This window comes from Bos javanicus, chromosome 20 (genome assembly GCF_032452875.1).
Source record: "Bos javanicus breed banteng chromosome 20, ARS-OSU_banteng_1.0, whole genome shotgun sequence".
In the NCBI taxonomy this organism is placed as follows: Eukaryota; Metazoa; Chordata; class Mammalia; order Artiodactyla; family Bovidae; genus Bos; species Bos javanicus.
This window is the reverse complement of record NC_083887.1, coordinates 8,435,518-8,457,956: the sequence shown is the minus strand read 5'-3', so window position 1 is coordinate 8,457,956 and position 22,439 is coordinate 8,435,518. Positions and strand designations below refer to the sequence as shown.

Here is a 22,439-nt window from a genome sequence, read left to right as displayed (position 1 = left end):
TGTTTTTATCTATAGCATTAGCTAAAATATTTAAAATTTTATTATTTTTCCTTCTTCTAAGGTTCATCGATTCATTGCTGGCAAGAGTGCAGAAAAATATTCTCTTATATTATTATAGGCAATGGGGTAAATTGAGTTACCCAAATAGGAAGCAGTTTGGCATTATGTATGAAAAGCTTTCATACTGTTTAATAATTTAGCTTCTGAGAATATATCTTAAGTACGCTTTTTAAAATACAGAAAAAGTTTTATATACATTACAGAAAAAGTTTTATATACAAAGATTCTCTTCACAGGATTATTTTAAAATAGCCTTTTCAGCTCTATGGTATCTAATAGTGAGTTTTAAGAAACACAATAAATTTGGTTTATTAATAGTATGTTAAAACTAATCTTACTTGATACCTAAAAATATTTTCTGATAACTGGGGGATTGTTTGAGCATTTTGGTAAATGACATTTCGTTTTTAAGCCCAGGCCATTCAGCCCACCTGTAACTTCTAATACCAGCCCACCTCCTGCTGCTCCATTAGCACGGGCAGAAAGTTCTTCCTCTATCTCATCTTCTGCTTCACTAAGTGCTGCCAATACTCCAACTGTAGGTAAGTAAGTATCACAGATTGCATGCAAAAGTTAATGTCCAAAATATGATCAGGTTGATTGATGGTAGTAAAGTTTTAACATTTGACATTTTGGTTTTTGGAAACACACCTGGCATTATCAAACTAATAATGATAGTTCCTTTTCTTTTTCACATTTTATATTATCTGAATAGAGAATTTTAATCATGATTAGCACTGTTAAGAATGCATCAAACTTATAAATTTTTGACCAATATAAATATAATTGAAGGCAGAATATGATGCAGTACTTTCTACTGTGAATTGATATTTGCATTCCTAAAAAAATTTGTTTTAAAAAGCAGTTGACTCTGAAAGAAAGAGGGCTTTGTGCTTGCAGTGTGATCCTTGGACCTGCAGCATCTGTCTGTATCACCTGGGAACTTAATAGAAATGCAGTCCTTTTAAGTTAGAAACTGTGAAGTGGGGCTAGCAGTCCTTGAATAGGCCTTCCAGGCCATTCTGATGCATCTTAAGTTTCAGAATCCCAACTCTAATTAAGCTGATTTAATTATACCCAATTTGATTTGTCAAAACTCAGAAGAAATGCATCTTCTGTGTGTATCCAATATAAAAATTGCATGAGTGGTACAGGCTGAGAAAAATGATTTGATTTCTAAATGTCTGAACATGGTGTTACTATTTTATTTTATATACCTTTGTGAACAGACTGTTTTTCCCATGTTTTAACTTTATGTAAATAATATATTCAATAAGTATTTCTGTTTGCTGTAATGGGCACTTTCTTTTTATATTTTGTTTGCATATGTGGTTTTCTTACTTTTTATTTCCATAGAATCTGTGTTTTACTCATAAAGAACATAGGTGGGTCCTGTTAGAAATCAAGCAGGTCTGAGTTACCAAAATTGCTTTAGTCCTTTCCCATTACCTAGATAATTCATAAGGTTTTCTGTTCATAAAGGAAACTTTAATTTTGATTAAGTTGGAAAATATTTATCGTTTTAGCCAGTGCTGGCAATAGGAGAATCAAAGTAGGTGGCATTGATGGTACAGGCATGCAGGAGGATGTAATGTGGACTTTGTGCAAGAGTTTCTTTAAATCTATCTAAAATGTTCTCTCTATTGTGATATTTATTCAGCTCTGTGTTCAGATTTAAGTTTTTGCTTCTTGTTCTTGAAAGTATTTTCTTTTCCTGCAATATTTTGTTTTATTTAAATATGATAGAAGATGATAATTTGATTGGGACACTCTGTGAAATTGAAAAGCACAGTGAAACTTCACAAGGTATTGTATTGAAAGCAGATGTATGTGTTGACTAATGATCCTAAAGTATATCTAAAATACTGTTACCCAATTTTTCCTTTTCCAGCAATGTATAGTGTTTAAGAAATCAAGAATAACTCTGAGGTTTAACTGTCTCAATTTTATACTAATTATGTCCAGTTTCTATACAGGATCTATTAATGATACTGGATAAATTATAAAAATATACAGTATTTTTGCATTATCTTCCATCCCCCTGCTCTTCTTTCCTCTCTATTAAGATATAACAACAAATATTACTCTGGGGCTATCAGAAGCAGAGAAAAACCGATTAGGAAAGAACCAGAAAGATTATATCAGTGTAAAGAAAACTATAATATAAAGACATCCAAAGCAAAGGCTGTCACACAAAAACCACTCGTACAGTGAGCTGAAGTTAGAGGTGCAGAGGCGGGAAGTAGTTGGATTAAGCACCTGTTTTTTACTTCTGAGCTGAAAGGAATTCCACAAAAATCTATTCATTGATTGTTACAAAGGTAGATACTCTTTATTTCAGCTTTCTCTGTCTGCACTTTCAAAACACGTACGGTGTTTAAATATGCAACAGTTAAGTCAGAATTAGAATGCATATTATCCTTAAAAAGAATATCCAAGGAATTATTTCTATACAGTGAGTTATTCTGAATAATAATGCATATTATCCTTAAAAAGAATATCCAAGGAATTATTTCTATACGGTGAGTTATTCTGAATAATACAGTACACATTTAGACTTTTAGGGACTTAAGTAAATATTTCCTATGTCAAACATTTTAAGTATGCATATACAATATGGCCTTGGGAGCAAAAATGGAAAATACAAAGGAGGATATGCAAAAATGTTAAGTAGATTTTGAGTTTTTACCTAACTCTCCAGTATTTTTTCCTTCTCACCAGTATTTCAATAACAGGCTTTACAATTTATGGGGAAACTATTTCAAGAACTCTCATTTTATATGCCTAAATTGGGTAATTGAAAAGAATAACTTCGTAGGTTCTTTTGATTTTTAATGTCAGAGCAGTAGCAGACATTAATGTTACCCCTGACTGTGTGTAAATACTCAATTGTGTAGATTATTTAAGGGAAAAGATTAATTTCATATTTAGGAAAACATAATTTTCTCTAATAAAATATTACTATAGCCTTCCTCTTTCTCTGAAAATATGCTTTCCTGAATTTCTAGTGACTCTCTAGTTTAGAACAAGATATTTTAAAAAAAATTGAACTAATTTAGATTTACAATGAAATTTTCCCACTGCATGAACATGTGATTGCATAGTTGTAATCACATATCCTAGAAACTACTGCCTCTCAAGCCCTTCATTTAATTATCTCTTGCCTCATTTTGAATTCCTGTCAAGTCATTTGTATCTTCAATCCAGGATTCACAGTGTTCAGTGATCTTGCAGAATGAAAAACACAATCATGTTTCTTTTAAACGTTTCAGTGGCTTTTAGTGCCAGAGGAATAAAATTAAAGGTCCTTCGTGTCCTGTCTGGGTCATAAACACTTCTTCAGACACATTTTCATGTCCTTTCATCACTCAGCCTATCACCCACAAAGTATGTTTCTGATTTGCAAAAAAACCTCCTAGTGGTTCAAAAAGGCACCATTTCTTCCATGCCTCTTTGGCAAAGTGTCTGGCATATATTAGTGCTTAGTAAATAGTAGCTGTTGTGATTTTGGGAATACATTTTAATACTGAGTTTATTTTCGTATGAAATTTTAAGTTGTCTTGTTAGGGAGGATTTACTTTCCCAGTGACCTAGAAATAGCAGTTCCTGTTTCTGTGTATTTTTAATCACGGAGCCCTTTTTTTAAATTATGAAGAACTTTCTAAATCAGAATTTATCAAAATCTTTAACATTACAAAATCTTCCTGTCCTCTAAAGGTAACAAAAGCTCTTTCTCATTGTTTGTAGGATACTAAGTTTAGTTGCAAGGCAAATAAAACTGATTTTTGTCAGAATTAATATTGTGGGTATCACGAAGTAACTCATGTTGAAATAAACGTATCTGGTGGCTGTGAACATTGTATAATGTTTACATAACAAAAACATACATTCCAGTTTCAGAGCTATGTGTTGATCTAGGTTATTTTTTTCTTTAAGAATGAATAATTACTCTATAGACTTATTTTTACAAAATTGCATCATAAATCATATGTTACAAGAAATGTTCCACTTTCCAATCAGTAACAGTAATGGTAGGCATAAATGAAAAGAGTACATTTGTAAAGGAAAAAAAAGGCAGTGTGCTATTTGAACGGATTTTTCTGTCATGAAGTAAACCAGATACTTTGTTTAGGTTTTTAAAATACACATGCATTGAATTTGTTTACATTTTGTTATGCTTTTAAAACATGTATGATTTGTCTCTAAAGCTATCTTACTTAAGTGAACTTTATGTCAGGAATGTTACACCCAAATGATGTTATTAGTCATATTTCAAGGAAAGATAATATGGGAATATAGTACAAGCATTAGACAAAGAAGAGGTAAAAGAGAATTATAGCAACCCACTCCAGTGTTCCTGCCTGGAAAATCCCATGGACAGAGGATCCTGGCAGGCTATAATCCATAGGGTTGCAAAGAATTAGACGTGACTGAGCATGTGTGCGTGTGCACACGCACGCACACACACGTACATACACAGCGGTAAGGAGTACATGATCACATTACATTGCTCATTTAGAAGTACCGAATGGAGAGCGATACCTTAAGTAGAAAAATCTCAGGGTAGAACCTGAGAGAATTTAATATCTGAGTGGTTTTGAAGCCATATTTTAGTAACTTCAGCTCTTCATGTGAAGAGCTTTTTCCCCTCTGACATTCCTTAACCCACCCCTTCTGTGTCATTCCATTAAAAGTCAGTGTGACATGTTTTCTTGACTTTTTATTTGTCCAATTTGTTTTATGCTGTTTTTTAACCAGATTTATACTTGGGGCATCTTTGAAACCAGAAATAGAGTTAATTTTGACAAGCTAACATTTTGACTCTACTCTGTCTTGGTATTCAATAGATATCTTTCTATAGGATTAACAAATGACTTATATTTATTCTAGGTGTGTCACGAGGTCCCAGTCCTGTCAGCCTTGGAAATCAAGACACCCTGCCTGTGGCAATTGCCCTCACAGAATCTGTTAATGCCTACTTTAAAGGGGCAGATCCCACCAAGTTAGTTTTTCAAAGATGTGTGTGTGTGTGTGTGTGTGTTGCAGGGCACAGGGGACTTGGTAAATTTTGAGAGTTATCTTTTGATTCTCTGTAGGCTAGGGTTTTCTATTACTTGTTTACTTGCTTTTTGCTACCAAATATAGTCATTTAGAGATTGTCTTTCAGATATAAGAAACCACTATAATCAGAGTGTTGGCTTTTTTCTAGTTTATGTACCTTTTTGGCCAGGTTTTATGACCAGTGTGACATATCTGTTGTTTAACACATCTGTAGAACAGGATTGTGGCAGCTGACCTAGATGGGGATAGAATTCTGAATCTTCACCTAATGTATATCTTTGGTGAAAGTGTGATTTTTGCAAGAACGACCTACAGTGTATATCTATTTACAGCAGACTCTTGAAGGATTAGTTTAACCTCTTACTTTTAAGAAAATGATCTTAGGGTAAATGATCACTCATTTATTTTTCATGTATAACATTCATTCATTAAATATTTTAGTGCAAGACTAGTATAAGTTTGCATTGTTGTGAAAGAAAGTTTATTAGTTTTCTCTTGAGATAATGTAAGCTCTCTAGAGAAGAACTTTTGTTTACTAAAGTATCCTCAGCACTTATAACAGAATCTTACACATGGTAAGTGTGCAAATATTTTATGAATGAATGTGTGTTGAATGAATAATGTTACTTATGAAAAGTAGAGGTATTGATAATATGCTATGAAGAAAAACCAGGTTAAGGGGATAAACAGTTAACAACAGTCAGCTACTATTTTAGATAAAATGATCAGAGAAAACTTTTTTAGGTTGATTTAAGTAGATGTGTGAAAGACACTGAGGGAAGAGCATTAACCAAAGACACATAACTTGAGTGAAAAGCGTTGCAGGCGGTGTAAGGGACTGAGGTAGAAGCACACTTGAAATATTCAAGAAACAGCAGAAAGAACCATGTCACTGAGTAGAAGTAAACAAGGAGGAAGGTAGCCACGCTAAGTCCACAGGCGGAACAGATCAAGTTGGGTATTGCAGACCATGATAGCGAGGTTGGAATTCATTCTGGGTGAGGTGGGAAGCAAGTCGAGACTTTTGAGTAGAGAAGTGATGAGGTTACTAACCTATATTTTTGAAGTAGCACTCTGCCTGCTATATGGAGAATAAACTAGAAGGAGCCAGAGTAGATGCAGAGAGAAAGGGTTAACCACTGAAGTCCAGGTGAGAAATGATGGTTATTTGTATAAGGGTATTAGCAGAGGAGATGGTGAGTGGTAATGGGAGTTTTGAATATATTTTGAAAAGAGAGCTGGCAAGATTGTTGAGTGTGTAGATTGCCAAATTTAAGACACCTTAGTGGAGATGTTGACGGTAGTTGAATACATGATTCTGGAGTTAGGGAGATAGGTTCAGATTAGGGAGAAAATATTTGGAAGTTATTAGTTTGTACATGACACTTTAAACTGGGGGCATTAGGGTGTAAAGAAGAGATCTGATGAGAACTAAATCCTGGCAAAAACAGGAAGCTAAGAATGATCAGCAGTGGAGTTTGGGACAGCAAGCAATATGAGAGGTGGGGAGAGAACCAATAGAGCAGTATCCCAGAAACTGTGAATAAACTCTCATGAAAGCAGGCGTCAGGTCAAGAAAAATTGATTACTGACATTATAGAGGTCATTAATGACCTTCACAAGAGCAGCTCTAGTAGACCGGTGGAGATGAAAGCCTGCTTCAGGGGAGCTCAGGAGCAGGAGATGATGCAAATACAGACAGCTGTATTCAGAGAGAGCAAATGTTAGGCAGTTCTTTTAGGATAGTTTGCTCTAAGTAAGAGCAGAGAAAGTGGGCGGTAGCAGGAGAGAAATCAGAGGAGGCTTTTATTTATTTTAGTTTTTGTGTTTTTTAAAGATAATAGGCATTTCAGTATGCATGTGGGAAGAATCTAATATTTATGGAAAAAATTGAACCTGCAGGAAAGGGGACAGTTGCATGAGTGAAATTCTTCAGTATGAGATGTGCTTCAGGACAGAAGTGACAGGATTAACCTTAGGTGCATAGACTTATTATCTCTTGAAATAGGAGGGAAGGCAGAAATATAGATGCCTTCAGCCTAAGGGACATTTAGGATTTTAGCAGTGAGACTGTGAGAAAGTTCTTTTCTCATTTTATTTCCTTCATAAAATTTAAAGGAAAGTCATTGACTGCAGGTGGAGGGGGTGATATTTTACAGGTTAAAGGAGAAAGTAAGTATGAAAAGAGCTAGGGAATGTAGTCGAATATCCTATACCAATACTAAGGGGGTCCAATTGAGAGTTCTGGCTGTATAGTTATATGTTTTTTCTAGTCACGTTGAGCCATGTAGAAGGGGGTGAGGATCTGGATTTGGTTAAGACTTTCGCCAAGCAAGCATAGTCAAGTGAGAGAGAACCAACGGGTGGGTTATACAAAGGAGTGTGCATAATGATGGACCATGAAGTCTCAGGCTGGGGAACTGAGGATATGAAGGGAAGGGAGAATGAAGATTAGTGGAAAAGCTAGAAGGAACATGGACTATGGAGGGTTTTGATGAAGTTGGGGATGCAGTACTAGATGGAATGATTTAGAAACGTAGGAGGTGACAATCTGATCCGTGGGGAGTCAGACTGAGATGATAGCGGGGCTTAAGTGTGGCTGAGGTAGGCTGGAAGGCAGGATCCAGAAGGTAAGGGGCTGAAGAACTAGGTGACCAAAGTACTGAGAAGATTTATCTGTGTGGATATTGAAATCACTAAAAATTTATGACAGGAGTAGTGGTACAGAAACAGATTGACAGTGAGTCAGGAGCTTAAATTTTCAGGAAACGAAATGTTGAAAATGATTTGAAGGGTTCTGATAGAGAGTAGTATAATCTGATGGTTTTTCAAAAGAAGGTGGTTCTTCTTTCAAAAGAACGTTTTTCAGAAGGAGGAAAGAATATACAGTTGTGAGAAGCAGTGAGAAGCAAGGCACCTGCCACTGCCACCACCAGGCCCAGCACTTTGTAGGGTTTGGAGGGAAAACAGCTACAGCTGGAGATAGTGTTTCCAGGGAAGCAGTGGCCTTAGGAGACCGCCAGCGGATGGTTTGAGCAAACATTATCTGCTTCCATTTGTGTTTGGAATTTAATTCCAGGAAAGACTGGTGTTAGATGAATATGTCATTTCACAATTAATCATTTTTTATTAAGAAATAATTCATCCATAATTATAAAATGCTGTATATATAAATAAAGCCCTTTTTAAACTAAATATGCTTTAAATGGAGATTTAAATGCCTTATTTATAAACTTAAAATTTTTCACAATCTCCACTTTCAGGTGTATTGTGAAGATCACTGGTGACATGACAATATCATTTCCAAGTGGAGTTATTAAAGTCTTCACCAGTAATCCATCTCCAGCTGTGCTCTGCTTCAGGGTGAAAAATATCAGCAGACTAGAACAAATTCTTCCAAATGCACAACTTGTGTTCAGGTTTGTGTACTTTTATTTTGAAGGTGAAATTCCTTTTTAAGAAAATTTTGTTTCTTCTTTGAAGCAATAATAGTTCAGTTCGAAGATAGTACCAAAATTATTATGATTAATTAGGCTTCTGCTGTCTTTGTTTTATGCATGCCGATGGTGGTAATAGTTATTGTTAAATCCTTCTCTGCTGTACATCTTCTCATCTTTTAGGTAGCCTTCTACTGTGTACCATTCTTTATCCCCTAACTTTAATTTTTTCTATCCTATCTTTTGGTTCATTTCTACTAGTCTTTCCCAAGTCACCAAATTACTACAGACAGGCAGATAAAAAAGATAAATAAAATAATGAAAATATTTCTTACACATACAGTGATCCATCACAGTGTGATTCTAACACAAAAGATTTCTGGATGAACATGCAAGCTGTTACTGTCTACCTCAAGAAGCTATCAGAGCAAAATCCAGCTGCTTCTTACTATAATGTAGATGTATTAAAGTATCAGGTAAGTGTCATATCATTAATAAAATATTAAAATATTTTAATATTCAATTAAAATATTAGCAAATAGAATATTGCATATCATTAAATAACATGTCATAGCCAAAATGAAGTTCATTTGAGCAATGCAAAGGTATTTCAAACTTTAAAAATCTTTTCATAAGCTTATGGAGATTTTGACCAATTTGATCAAATTCACCACCTATTACCAATTAAAATATTCTGTAACTATAAATATATGAATATGTCCTTCATCTGAAAAGACTAGCATATCAATCTTAATAATGAAATACCTAAAGCGTTGAAAGAAGTAGCAAAGACACCTATTATTCCTATTAGTATGTAAGATTTTTCTGGATGTGTTAGTATAGTTCAGTTCAGTCACTCAACTGAACTGAAAAGTGTCCAACTCTTTGCGACCTCATGAATTTGCAGCACGCCAGGCCTCTCTGTCTATCACCAACTCCCGGAGTTCACTCAGACTCACGTCCATTGATTCGGTGATGCCATCCAGCCATCTCATCCTCTGTCATTCCCTTCTCCTCCTGCCCCCAATCCCTCCCAGCATCAGAGTCTTTTCCAGTGAGTCAACTCTTCGCATGAGGTGGCCAAAGTATTGGAGTTTCAGCTTTAGCATCAGTCCTTCAAAAGAACACCCAGGACTGATCTCCTTTAGAATGGAGTGGTTGGATCTCCGTGCAGTCCAAGGGACTCACTCTCAAGAGTCTTCTCCAACACCACAGTACAAAAGCATCAATTCTTTGGTGCTTAGCTTTCTTCACAGTCCAACTCTCACATCCATACATGGCTACTGGAAAAACCATAGCCTTGACTAGACGGACCTTTGTTGGCAAAGTTATGTCTCTGCTTTTTAATATGCTATCTAGGTTGGTCATAACTTGCCTTCCAAGAAGTAAGCGTTTTAATTTCATGGCTGCAGTCACCATCTGCAGTGATTTTGGAGCCCCAAAATATAAAGTCTGACAGTTTCCACTGTTTTCCCATCTATTTCCCACGAAGTGATGGTTAGACAAGAGAATTAAGAATTGGTGATAAATTTGGTAAAGAACCAAAGTTATCAGTACAGGTGATATATTTCTGAATATATCAAGAGATATATTGATATCAATATATCTCAAAAGAATCAACTTAAAAACTGATGTAGGAGAATTTAGCAAAGTGGTCATTTAAAAATTAATATTAAAATTAATAGCTTTCAAAATAACCATTTAGGAAAACTAATGGAGAAAATTATTCACATCAAAAAAAACCCAACTAATTAGAGCTGGAGACAGTGTCCAAGGTGTTAACACAGGAAGATCCTGAACTCACTTTCTCTCAGGGACACATCACATCTGTAGCTGCATGTGGAATGTTCCCTCTTAAAGAGACTGAAAGATAGCTAAATAGCTTCTTCGCATCAGCTCATAAGAAAAGGACCACACTGAGGCAAGTAGGAGAGGCTGAGATCCAGCTTCACCACAGGCCTCAACCCCAGCAAAGCAGCCTATTTATTACCTGATGGAACTCAGAAACATGGAGCTTCTTTCTGAGGAACAAACGGTTTGTAACCAGCACAGACACTCCAGCTTCTGAGACCTGCACTTGATAGACAAGTCCCTGAAACATCCAGCTTTGAAAACCAGTGGAGCTCACATCCACAGGAACCAAGGGCTGCAGGGATCTGAAACAGCTTTAAAGGGCTTGCATGCAGACTCAAGTACTCTAGGTATACAAGTGGCCATGTGAAGGAGATGCATTTGCTGATCTTAAAGCGTCAGCTTGAAGGGCCAGGGTGTGAGGTGAACACTCTCCAGGGAATGAGGTGCTGAAGGGCACCTCTTTTGCTCTCTCCCAGCAAACAGGTACCACTTTATGATTATTTTTACTATAGACTTTTTCTCTTGGTGGGCACTACTTTATCCTCCAACCAGTGGACTCTCCCTCTCTTATGCTAAGGCTGGCAGGTGCTATCTTTTTTATTTAAGACTTCCCCACCCCCCTTTCCTTGGTGAGTGTCATCTTTGTGCTGTCTTCTGCAACACTGGTATCTACTAGAGGAATTTTATAGATGTCTGGTGCCCCAAGTTTTTCAGCTGTAGCCCAGGGGACACCCCTTGTTCTGGAGGCCAGGGTAGCTTATAATTCTGAGTCCCACAGGACTATAACAGTTAGTGAGACAGTTCTTGGCAGGCTACTGCCACCAGGGTAATGCACAGAAAGCAGACTGAAAAGCTTCTGTAGTCTTTCTCTAAAAGACTTCATTTGCTTGGCCTGGAATAGCAGTCCAAGGGACAGGCTTCAGATTTGATGCACATCTAGGAGTCTGCAGGTATGTTCTCAGAGAACATAGGCTTGGGGATGCAGTCAGTTCATTCTCTCTGCCTTGCCCAGCTCGCCAGTTTCTCCCAGAAAGGAACTTACACACTTGTCCAGAGCCCTGATTTTTATGACTGTCAACCAGGGGACATCTTCAGATCCCCTGATCAGGTGGCCAGCAGGGCTTACACTTGTGTTCAGTCCCACAGGACTATATCTATTTGCCTGCTTTCAAAGCTGCTGCCTGAGGGTCTAGCTTCCTAATCTGAATCTACATGCTGGCAGATTTCCTGCTTTGGAACACGAACAGGTCTTGGCACACCCTTGATCACCAGGAGCTAGTAAATATAAAATAGGCTGCTTGGACAATCACCAAGGTTTGAGAAGCAACCAAGAGCTAAGGCAAGTTTGAACAATAAGGTTCATCTCCTACAAGAGGTTAGTCATTCAAGACTGGAAGGGATGGCTATTTCACCTAATACAAAGAAGTACAGAAAATCAAATAAAATGAGGAAACAGGAATATATTCCAAACAAAAGAATAAGCTAAAACCTTAGGGAAAAAACCTTGATGAGACAGAGGTAAGTAATTTACCTGATAAAAAGTTCTAAGTAGTGGTATTAAAATGCTCACCTCACTTGGGAGAAGAATGGATAAGCACAGTGAGAATTTCAACAAAAAAATAGAAAACAAAAGAAAGTAACCCATAGAAGTCACTGAACTGAAGAATAGAGTAACTTATTTGAAATATGTACTGGAGGGGTTCAGCCACACACTACATGAAGCAAAGACAAGACAAGTGAATGCAGACAGGGCAGTGAAACTCACCTGAATCAGAACAGCAGAAACAAAAAACTTTAAAAAGTGGACGTAGCTTATTGGACAGCATCAAGCAAACTAACATTCACATTTGGGGAGTTCCAGGAGAATAAAGGGGCTGAAAACTTATTGAAGAAATAATAGCTGAGAACTTCCCTAAGAACCTGGGGAAGGAAACGGACATTAGATCCCGGAAGCCCAGAGAGACCCCCACTAAGACACATTATAATTAAAATGTTGAAAGTTTAAAAAAAAAGAATGTTAAAAGCAGCAATGGAAAAAACCAAGGGAACTCTCTTAAGACCATCAGCAGAAACTTTGCAGGCCAGAGGGATATATTCAAAGTAAGTTTTTAACCAAGAATTCTCTACCTGGCAGTTATTGCTCAGAATTGAAGGAAAGATAAAAGAGTTTCCTAGACAAGCAAAATTTAAAGGAGTTCATCACTAATAAACCGGCCTTACAAGAAATGTTAAAGGGACTTCTTAAGCTGAAAAGGGTGCTAATTGGTAACAAAAATATGAAAGTATAAACCTCACTGGTAAAGGTAAATATAAAGTAGAGGTGGATTAATCATATATAGGTAATATGAAGGATAAAAGACAAAAATAGTAAATAACTACAATAATTAGTGAAGGGATACACAAGATAAAAAGATGTAAAATGTGACGTGAAAAACAAAATTGGGAGAAGTAAAAATGTAGAGCTTTGGAAAGTATTCAAACTTAAGTTGTTTGCAACTTAAGACTGTTAGGTTGTTAAATGTAAAGTGTTAATGTTGGTCACTTAGTCGTGTCTGACTCTGCAACCGCATGGACTGTAGCCTGCCAGGTTCCTCTGGCACATTAGACTAGATAGACTTAACAGATAATTAGAAAACATTCCATCCAAAAGCAGCAGAATACATATTCTTCTCAACTGCATATGGAACATTCTCCAGGATCATACATTAGGTTAAAATACAAGTCATAATGAATTTAATATTGGAGTCATATCAGGCATCTCTTTCTGGGTCACAGCAGTATGAAACTAGAAATTGGTTACAAGAAGACTGAAAAATTCACACATACGTATAGATTACACAGTATGCTACTGAGGAACCAGTAGGTCAACAAAGAAATCATAGGAGAAGTAAAAAAATACCTTGAAACAAATGAAAATACAATATACCAAAATTAATGGGATGCAGCAGAAGCATTTCTTAGAGTGTAAGTTCAAAATGATACATGCCTACCTTAAGAAGAAAGAATAATCTCAGACAGCTTAACTTTACACCTCAAGCAAGTAGAAAAAGAAAAGCAAACAGAGCCCAGCATTGGTAGAAGGAAGGTAATAACAAAATTCAGAGCAGAAATAGATACTAAGAAAAATGATCAGTGAAACTAAGAGCTGGTTCTTTGAAAAGATAGACAAAATTGACAAACTTTTATCTAAACTCACCAAGATAAAAGGAGGGCTCAAATAAAATCAGAAACAAAGGAGGAGTTGCTACAACCAATACCACTGAAATACAGAGAATCACAAGAGACTGCTATGAACAATTATATGTCAACAAATTGAACAACCTATAAGAAATAGACAAATTGATAGGAACATCCAGCCAGCTTTCCAGTACTGAATCATAAAGTAGAAATATGAATAGATCAGTTCCTAGCAAGGAGATATGAATCCATAATCAGAACCCTCCCAACAAACAAAAGTCCAGGACCATATAGTTTCACTGCCAGATTCTGCCAAGCATTAAAAGAATTAATACCAGTTCTTCTCAAACTGATTGCAAATAGATGTCAGGGATTAGATCTGATAGATAGAGCACCTGAAGAACTATGGATGCAGGTTCGTGACATTGTACAGGAGGCATGATCAAGACCATCCCCAAGAAAAAGAAATGCAAAATGGCAAAATGGTTGTCTGAGGAGGCTTTACAAATAGCTGAGAAAAGAAAAGAAGCTAAAGACAAAGAGAATAGGAAAGATACACCCATTTGAATGCAGAGTTCCAAAGAATAGCAAGGAGAGATAAGAAAGCCTTCCTCGTGATCAATGCAAAGAACAATAGAATGGGAAAGACTAGAGCTCTCTTCAGGAAAATTAGAGATATCAAGGGAACATTTCATGCAAAGATGGGTACAATAAAGGACAGAAATAGAATGGACCTGACAGAAGATGTTAAGAGGTGGGAAGAATACACAGAAAATACACTATACAAAAAAGATCTTCATGACCCAGATAATCACAATGGTGTGATCACCAACCTAGAGCCAGACATCCTGGAGTGCAAAGTCAAATGGGCCTTAGGAAGCATCACTACAAACAAAGGTAGTGGAGGTGATGGAATTCCAAATGAGCTATTTCCTGAAAGATGATGCTGTGAAAGTGCTGCACTCAGTATGCCAGCAAATTTGGAAAACTCAGGAGTGGCTACAGGACTGAAAAAGGTCAGTTTTCATTCCAATCTTAAAGAAAGGCAATGGCAAAGAATGTTCAAACTACCGCACAATTGCACTCATCTCACACGCTAGTAAAGTAATGCTCAAAATCCTCCAAGCCAGGCTTCAAAGTTCATAAACCGTGAACTTCCAGATGTTCAAGCTGGATTTAGAAAAGGCAGAGGAACCAGATCAAATTGCCAACATCCATTGAATCAACAAAAAAGCAAGAGAGTTCCAAAAAAACGTGTACTTCTGCTTTATTGACAACACCAAAGGCTTTGACTGTGTGGATCACAACAAACTGTGGAAAATTCTTCAAGAGATGGGAATATCGGGTCACCTTACCTACCTCCTGAGAAATCTGTATGTGGGTCAAGAAGCAATAATTAGAACTGGACATGAAACAACAGACTGGTTCCAAATAGGGAAAGGAGTATGTCAAGGCTGTATATTGTCACCCTGCTTATTTAGTTTATATGCATAGCACATCATGCAAAATGCCAGGCTGGATGAAGCACAAGCTGGAATCAAGATTGCTGGGAGAAATATCAATAACCTCAGATATGCAGATGACACCACCCTTATGGCAGAAAGCGAAGAAGAACTAAAGAGCTTCTTGATGAAAGTGAAAAAAGAGAGTGAAAAAGTTGGCTTAAAACTCAACATTCAGAAAACTAAGAGCATGGCATCTGGTTGCATCACTTCCTGGCAAATAGGTGGGAAACAATGGAAACAGTGAGAGGCTATTTTTTGGGGCTCCAAAATCACTGCAGATGGTGACTGCAACCATGAAATTAAAAGACTCTTGCTCATGACCAACCTAGACAGCTTATTAAAAAGCAGAGACATTACTTTGCCAACAAAGGTCCATCTGGTCAAAGCTGTGGTTTTTCCAGTAGTCATACATGGATGTGAAAGTTGGACCATAAAGCTGAGCGCCGAAGAATTGATGCTTTTGAATTGATGCTTTGTGGTGTTGGAGAAGACTCTTGAGAGTCCCTTGGACTGCAAGGAGATCAAACCAGTCAATCCTAAAGGAGATCAGTCCTGAATAGTCATTGGAAGGACTGATGCTGAAGCTCCAGTACTTTGCCACCTGATGTGAAGAACTGACATTGGAAAAAACCCTGATGCTGGAAAAGATTGAAGGCAGGAGGAGAAGGGGACAACAGAGGATGAGATGGTTGGATGGGATCACTGACTCGATGGACATGAGTTTGAGCAAGCTACGGGAGTTAGTGATAGACAGGGAGGCCTGGTGTGCTACAGTCCATGGCATTGCAAAGAGTTGGACACGACTCAGCGACTGAACTGAACTTCTCAAACTCTTCCAAAAAAAAGAAAGAAAAAGAGGAAAGACTTCCAAACTCATTTTATAAGACCAGCATTACCCAGATACCAAAACCAGATAAGGACAGAACAAGAAAAAAATTACAGGCTGATATCCCTAACGAATCGGAGAAGGCAATGGCACCCCACTCCAGTGTTCTTGCCTGGAGAGTCCCAGGGATGGGGGAGCCTGGTGGGCTGCCGTCTATGGGGTTGCTAAGAGTCAGACACGACTGAGCAACTTCACTTTCACTTTTCACTTTCCTGCATTGGAGAAGGAAATGGCAACTCACTCCAGTGTTCTTGCCTGGAGAATCCCAGGGACGGGGGAGCCTGGTGGGCTGCCGTCTATGGGGTCGCACAGAGTCGGACACAACTGAAGCGACTTAGCAGCAGCAGCAGCAGCAGCATCCCTGATGAATATAGATGTAAAAATCTTCAACAAAATAATAGCATACTAAGTAATACATTAAAAAGGTCATACAGCATGATCAAGTGGGATATATTCTAGGGATGCAAGGATGGTTTTACATCCAGAAGTCAATCAACATAATATACAACATTAAGAAAAGGAAGATGAAAATCATATGCTCATCTCAGTGGATTACAGAAAAAGAATTTGACAAGATTTAACATCTATTTATGATTAAAAACTCCCAATGTAGTGGGTACAGAGGCAGTGTGCCTCAACATAAAAAATGCTATATATGACAAGCCTACAGCTAGCATCAGGCTCAGTGGTGGAAATCTGAAAGCTTTTCCTCTAAGGGCAGGTATAAGACAAGGAGGCCCACTCCTAACTCTTTTATTCAGTAATAAAAGTTCTAGCCAAATCAATTAGGGAAGAAAAAGAAAAGGCATCCAGTTTTATCACTCTTTGCCAATCACATAATATATGTAGAAAACCTTTAGACTCCTTCAAAACAAAACTTAGAATAAATACTGAATAATAAATGAATTCAGTGATGTTGCAGAATCCAAAATATATCTGTTGTGTTTCTGTACACTAATAATAAACTAGAAGAGGAAATTAAGAAAATAATCAAAAGAACAAAATACTTGGAGATAAATTTAACCAAGGAGATGAAATACCTGTACACTGAGAACTAGAAGACAGTGACAAAAGACAAAACTAAATGAAAAGCTAATCCATGCTCATTGGTGGAAGAATTAAAATTGTTAAAATATCCATACTACCCAAACAGATGTAATGTAATACCTATTAAAATTTCAGTGGCATTTTTTCACAGAAATAGAATGTGCTTAGTCTCTGAGTCATGTCCGACTCTTTGCGACCCCGTGGACTGTAGCCCACCTGTCCTTGGGGGTTCTTCAGGCAAGAATACTAGAGTGGGTTGCCATGCCCTCCTCCAGGGCATCTTCCCAACCCAGGATTCCCACAGCGCAGGTAGATTCTTTACTGACTGAGCCACCAGGAAAGCCCCAGAAATAGAATAAACTATCCTGAAATTTGTATGGATTCACAAAATTTGTATGGATTTGGTCAAGTAGCCAAAGCAATCTTGAGAAAGGACAAAATGCTATAGGCATTGCGCTCCATGATTTCAAACCATATGACACAGTAATGGAAACATGATATTGGCAAAAAATAGTGAAATGAGTCAAGCAAAGGAAGACAGAAATCGCAGGATCTTTCTTATATGTGGAATCTATAAAACCAAACAAAGTAGACCAAGTTCATAGGCACAGGGAACAGATTGGTAACCACTGGGGCACAGGGGGCTGGGCATAGGTGAAATGCATGAAGTGGGGGCGGGGGGAGTAAAAAATTACGGACTTGTAGATATAAGTAAGTCATGGGATGTAATGCACAGCATGGTGACCAAAGTTGTTAATTCTGGGTTACATGTTTCCAAGTTGCTAAGAGTATATTTTAAAAGTTCTCAGGACAGGAAAAAAATTTGTAGTATATACGTATAGTGACACCCAGTAACTAGACTTACTGTGATGATCATTGTGGTCACTGCACAATGTGTATAAATATCAAATCACCACATTGTACACCTGAAGCTAATATATCATTTATACTTCAGAATTGTTTTTAAAAAGATCTATTATAGCATCCCTTTCCTGTGGCTACAGTGAACACACAAATTTTTTTTTCAAACTAAGAAACATATCTCTTCTGCCTTGAATATAGTTAGAAAGGTATACTTTAAAAAGGAAGACTTATTTTGTAAAAATCTGTTTCTAAATTAGCTTATAAATTCAATGTGACCCTGATCAAAAACTTGGTGAATTCTGGAGACCTGACAATCATTTTTAAGTTCTCAGAAGCATAAAGCCTGGAAAATTAAGAAATGTTTTAAAAAGTAACCTAAAGTACTGTTTAGTTTTAATGGGAAAACATTATAAGCCAACAGTATTTAAAATAGTTTGGAACTGGCAGAACAATAGATGGCCAGATGAATGGAAAAGATGAGAGTATCCAGAAATAGATCTAAGAATAAACAGAAAACTGCTTATATGACATAGTAGCATTTCAAGACAATGTGGAAATGATGAAGTTTTCAATAAGTGAAATTGGGGCAACAGACTAGAGATTTGAGGGGAAAATTTGGCTAAATCTCCAGCTCATACCTTAAACCAAAATAAAATCTGCATGTATCAAATGTTTAATAATAATAAATCAAGCCATGAAGTGAAATGAAGTGAAAGTTGCTCAGTCGTGCCTGACTCTTTGTGACCCCATGGACTATACAGTCAGTCCATGGAATTTTCCAGGAGTGGTTAGCTGTTCCCTTCTCCAGGGGATCATCCAAACCCAGGGATCAAACCCAGGTCTCCCACATTGCAGGCAGATTCTTGACCAGCTGAGCTACCAGGGAAGCCCAAATAAAAACATAAAAAACACTAAAAGCTTGGGTGAATATATGTATACCCATGGGTATATGTGCATGTGTACCGTGTGTTTATTACATGTTTTAATCTTCAAGTGTGGAAGACCTACGTATACTACAAACCCAGACGACATGCAGTAAGCGAGTAAGATACTTGAGACAGAAAGAAATGAATCTGTGTGTGTTTATATTTGTTTAAACAGAGTCAGTATTTAATCTGAGGGAAAAGTATTATGTAAAATAGATCAAAAGGTTTACTTCAAAGGATCCTTATAAATTACAAGTAAAAGATGAATAATTCAATAGATAACTTTTAGAAAGATGCTCCATGTCAGTAGTAATCAGAGCAATGACTGTTAAGACAACAATGAGATACCAGTTTTAGTTCTCATTAGATTGACCAAAATGAAAAAGATTGCTCTATTAGAAAAGGTGTGTGTGGGTGTGCATGCTCATTCATGTCTGACTCTGTGACCCTATGAACTGTAGCCCTCCAGGCTCCTCTATCCATGAAATTACCACTTGTTAATAGAAGTACAAATTAATAGAACCTCTTAGAAGGTAACTCTATTAGATTGTTGAATAGATGTAACCTTTAATTCAACAGTTCCAGAAATCAGTTCTTTGGAAATCACACAGATGGGGTTGGAAGGTACAAAGGATATTCACTTCAGCATTGTTTGGAAACCACTCGAGTACATGTCCACAGAGAAAGAGATTGATTAAATTAATTATTATGGCCATTTCAAAGAATGAGACAGATCTCGTTTGCATCCCTAGGAAGTCTGGAAGTGTATGTACCATGAGATTAACAGTGGGGAGTAAGTGCCAAGGGATAAGTTTCCTATTTTCATATTCTTATGTCTTGTTTGAATTTTTAATAGGGTAACTGTATTAAAAATGACTTATGTTTCTAGGAAATAGACTTAAAAGAATAAAAAAGTACTGCCACTTAAGTTGGCTTAAAGTTTATTCCAAGTATTCATTTTATCATTCATTCAGCAAGTATGTATTATTCAATGCTTGCTAATTGCTATGAATAGCATAGGGAGATAGTAAACATAATAAGTAAATAATGTATATTGTGCTATGGAGAAAGAAAAGTCTGTACAGGATGATCAGAGTAGGTCTCATTGAAAAGAAGTAAGTGATTGTGATTAAAATTTCATTTGGAGTTTGGAGTATTCCAACTCCAGGCTTGCGGAACTGCACGGTGACCCAGTTTTTCTGTTTTAAATCTAAATTCTTATGAAGAATCTTAGAACTTTCTGTTGAATGTTGACATTCTCAAATGTTACCTGCATAAATAAGAATCATGTGGTTAACACCCTGATTTCTGTACCTGTTGAATCAGATGTTCTGCATTTGGAAGGCAGCAATGGTTGGAGAAGGCAATGGCACCCCACTCCAGTACTCTTGCCTGGAAAATCCCATGGATGGAGGAGCCTGGTAGGCTGCAGTCCATGGGGTCGCTGAGGGTCGGACACAACTAAGCAACTTCACTTTCACTTTTCACTTTCATGCATTGGAGAAGGAAATGGCAACCCACTGCAGCGTTCTTGCCTGGAGAATCCCAGGGACGGGGGAGCCTGGTGGGCTGCCATCTATGGGGTCGCACAGAGTTGGACATGACTGAAGCAACTTAGCAGCAGCAGCAGCAATGGTAACACTAATATCACCAATGCCTCCAGATTTTCTGCATTTGGAGCCAGAGAAATATGCATTGTCCACAAGCACCACAGAAATTTTGATGTAAACAGTCCCAGGTCTACACTTTGAGAGTCATGCTTATACCTTTGAGATGAGCCTGCTTCACTCTACCTAGCAACAGACAACTCCCTCATTATTGTTTTTGAATGTGTGATCTCTTGTGTTCATGTATATGTCAGTATGACTTGTTTACTTTGTAGGTCAAAGGTTTGTTTTTTTCTTGTTTGTTTTTTTCTCTCTTTAAAGGTGTCATCAAATGGTATTCAGTCCACTCCTCTAAATCTTGCCACATATTGGAAATGTAGTGCTGGCACCACAGATCTTAGGGTGGATTATAAGTACAACCCGGAAGCTATGGTGGCGCCAAGTGTGCTCTCCAACATACAGGTGGTGGTACCAGTGGACGGTGGAGTCACACACATGCAGTCCCTTCCCCCTGCAATATGGTGAGTAAGTAGATTCTGAATTCCTACTACATTTCTGTCTGCAATCCCCCAGTATAGGACCTCATTTCTGAAAGTTGTCTTACAAGTTTGAAAATTTTTAGTGTATTTTCACATAGAAATCATGTTATAAAATGTATTGTAGATTTTACTAGTCAAGCTACAGTAGCTTCAACCCAGAATAAACAAACCAAGTTTGCTGTCCCCACCCAGACTTAAGTGATTCAGTACAACTTTACCCTCAAAGTACATTACTTCTCTAAACTTTTTTCATTTAAAAATAAAGATAATTATTTTACAGAGTTAAATATAGTATCTAGCATATCTATAGGAAAACCTACCTGATTAGTGTTAAGTATTAGTCCCATCTCTTAACTGCCTCTCTTGCTTCCTCCATTAATGTTAGTATATACTCTGACGATTCTTTGTTTATATCTGCTTCACCATTTAATAATAAAACTATTTTCCTTGAGTAATGAAGGTACTCGATTACCTATACATTGTTTTCCTTTCTCTTATCAACAGAAATAGAATTATGTAATTTGGTAAATATCTACTTATTAAGAAAAAGAATAGTATTTTGTTTATATTATTCATAAACACATTTTCACCAGTGATACTATTCTAAAGTAAATTTAGCACTAGTTCTAGTGAAATATTTAAAATGTATTTACTGAAGTGCTCATCCATGTACAAGGAAGGCATCATACTAGACACATTAGCTGAAGATATTTGTTCTTACAGGAATGCAGAACAGATGAAAGCCTTTTGGAAACTGTCTGGTATTTCGGAAAAATCAGAAAATGGAGGTAAGTGTGTGCATGGTTTGTTTATAATATAATGGCACTGAAAATGGATCTTTTAGGCATGTTTATGGAAAATTTTCTCCTGGAATTTCATGCCTTCAGTTCTAGAACTGACCACTAGGTGGAAGTTAATACCTTAAAGAATGGACCAATTGAGATTCAGAACACATTTTTTTCTTCTAGATTGAAAGTGCTTTCTCTGTGAGAAAATGTTTTGCTATAACTTTATAAATATTATGTAAATATTCCTTATGTTCATGTGCTAACTAATGTTAGCACATGAGAAGATACCTATTAATTTATAGATGTCTGGGAAACCTGATAATTGAAACTGATAACTAATTAAAGTAATTAACATGCTATTTAGTTCATTCTGTTAATGGGGTCTGCCTGGCCTCCCGGAAATAGTACAGAAGCTCTCAGGCTTTAAAAACTCCCCTTGCCTATCTTGCCTACTCTTTCTCAAGAGAACCTTTCCTTGGTCATATACCCTTATTAAAACTATTAACAGCCTTTAATTCTGTGATCATTATTTCAAGAAGAAGCAAGGTAATCGCCTCCGCCCACCACGTCTGCATGTGTGCTCACAGTGCAGAGAAATCTCTACTAGTCACTTGGTCACTCCTAGTGTATCCTCTCACTCAGTTTAGAATATAATTCCCAGGACAGTCTTTAACATTTTAATGGCAGT

At 37.1% G+C, this 22,439-nt stretch overlaps 1 protein-coding gene across 2 annotated transcripts in view; it reads left to right on the top strand.

Annotated features, from left to right (window-relative positions):
* FCHO2 (FCH and mu domain containing endocytic adaptor 2) overlaps positions 1 to 22,439 on the top strand; it is a 126,118-nt gene that overhangs the window by 98,721 nt on the left and 4,958 nt on the right. For both annotated transcript variants that reach the window (XM_061393291.1, XM_061393292.1), the window contains 6 exons: positions 473 to 602; positions 4,951 to 5,062; positions 8,385 to 8,540; positions 8,902 to 9,034; positions 20,746 to 20,945; positions 21,687 to 21,751. In XM_061393291.1, coding sequence (XP_061249275.1) covers positions 473 to 602; positions 4,951 to 5,062; positions 8,385 to 8,540; positions 8,902 to 9,034; positions 20,746 to 20,945; positions 21,687 to 21,751 — 796 coding nt within the window. The remainder of the gene's footprint in view (positions 1 to 472; positions 603 to 4,950; positions 5,063 to 8,384; positions 8,541 to 8,901; positions 9,035 to 20,745; positions 20,946 to 21,686; positions 21,752 to 22,439) is intronic.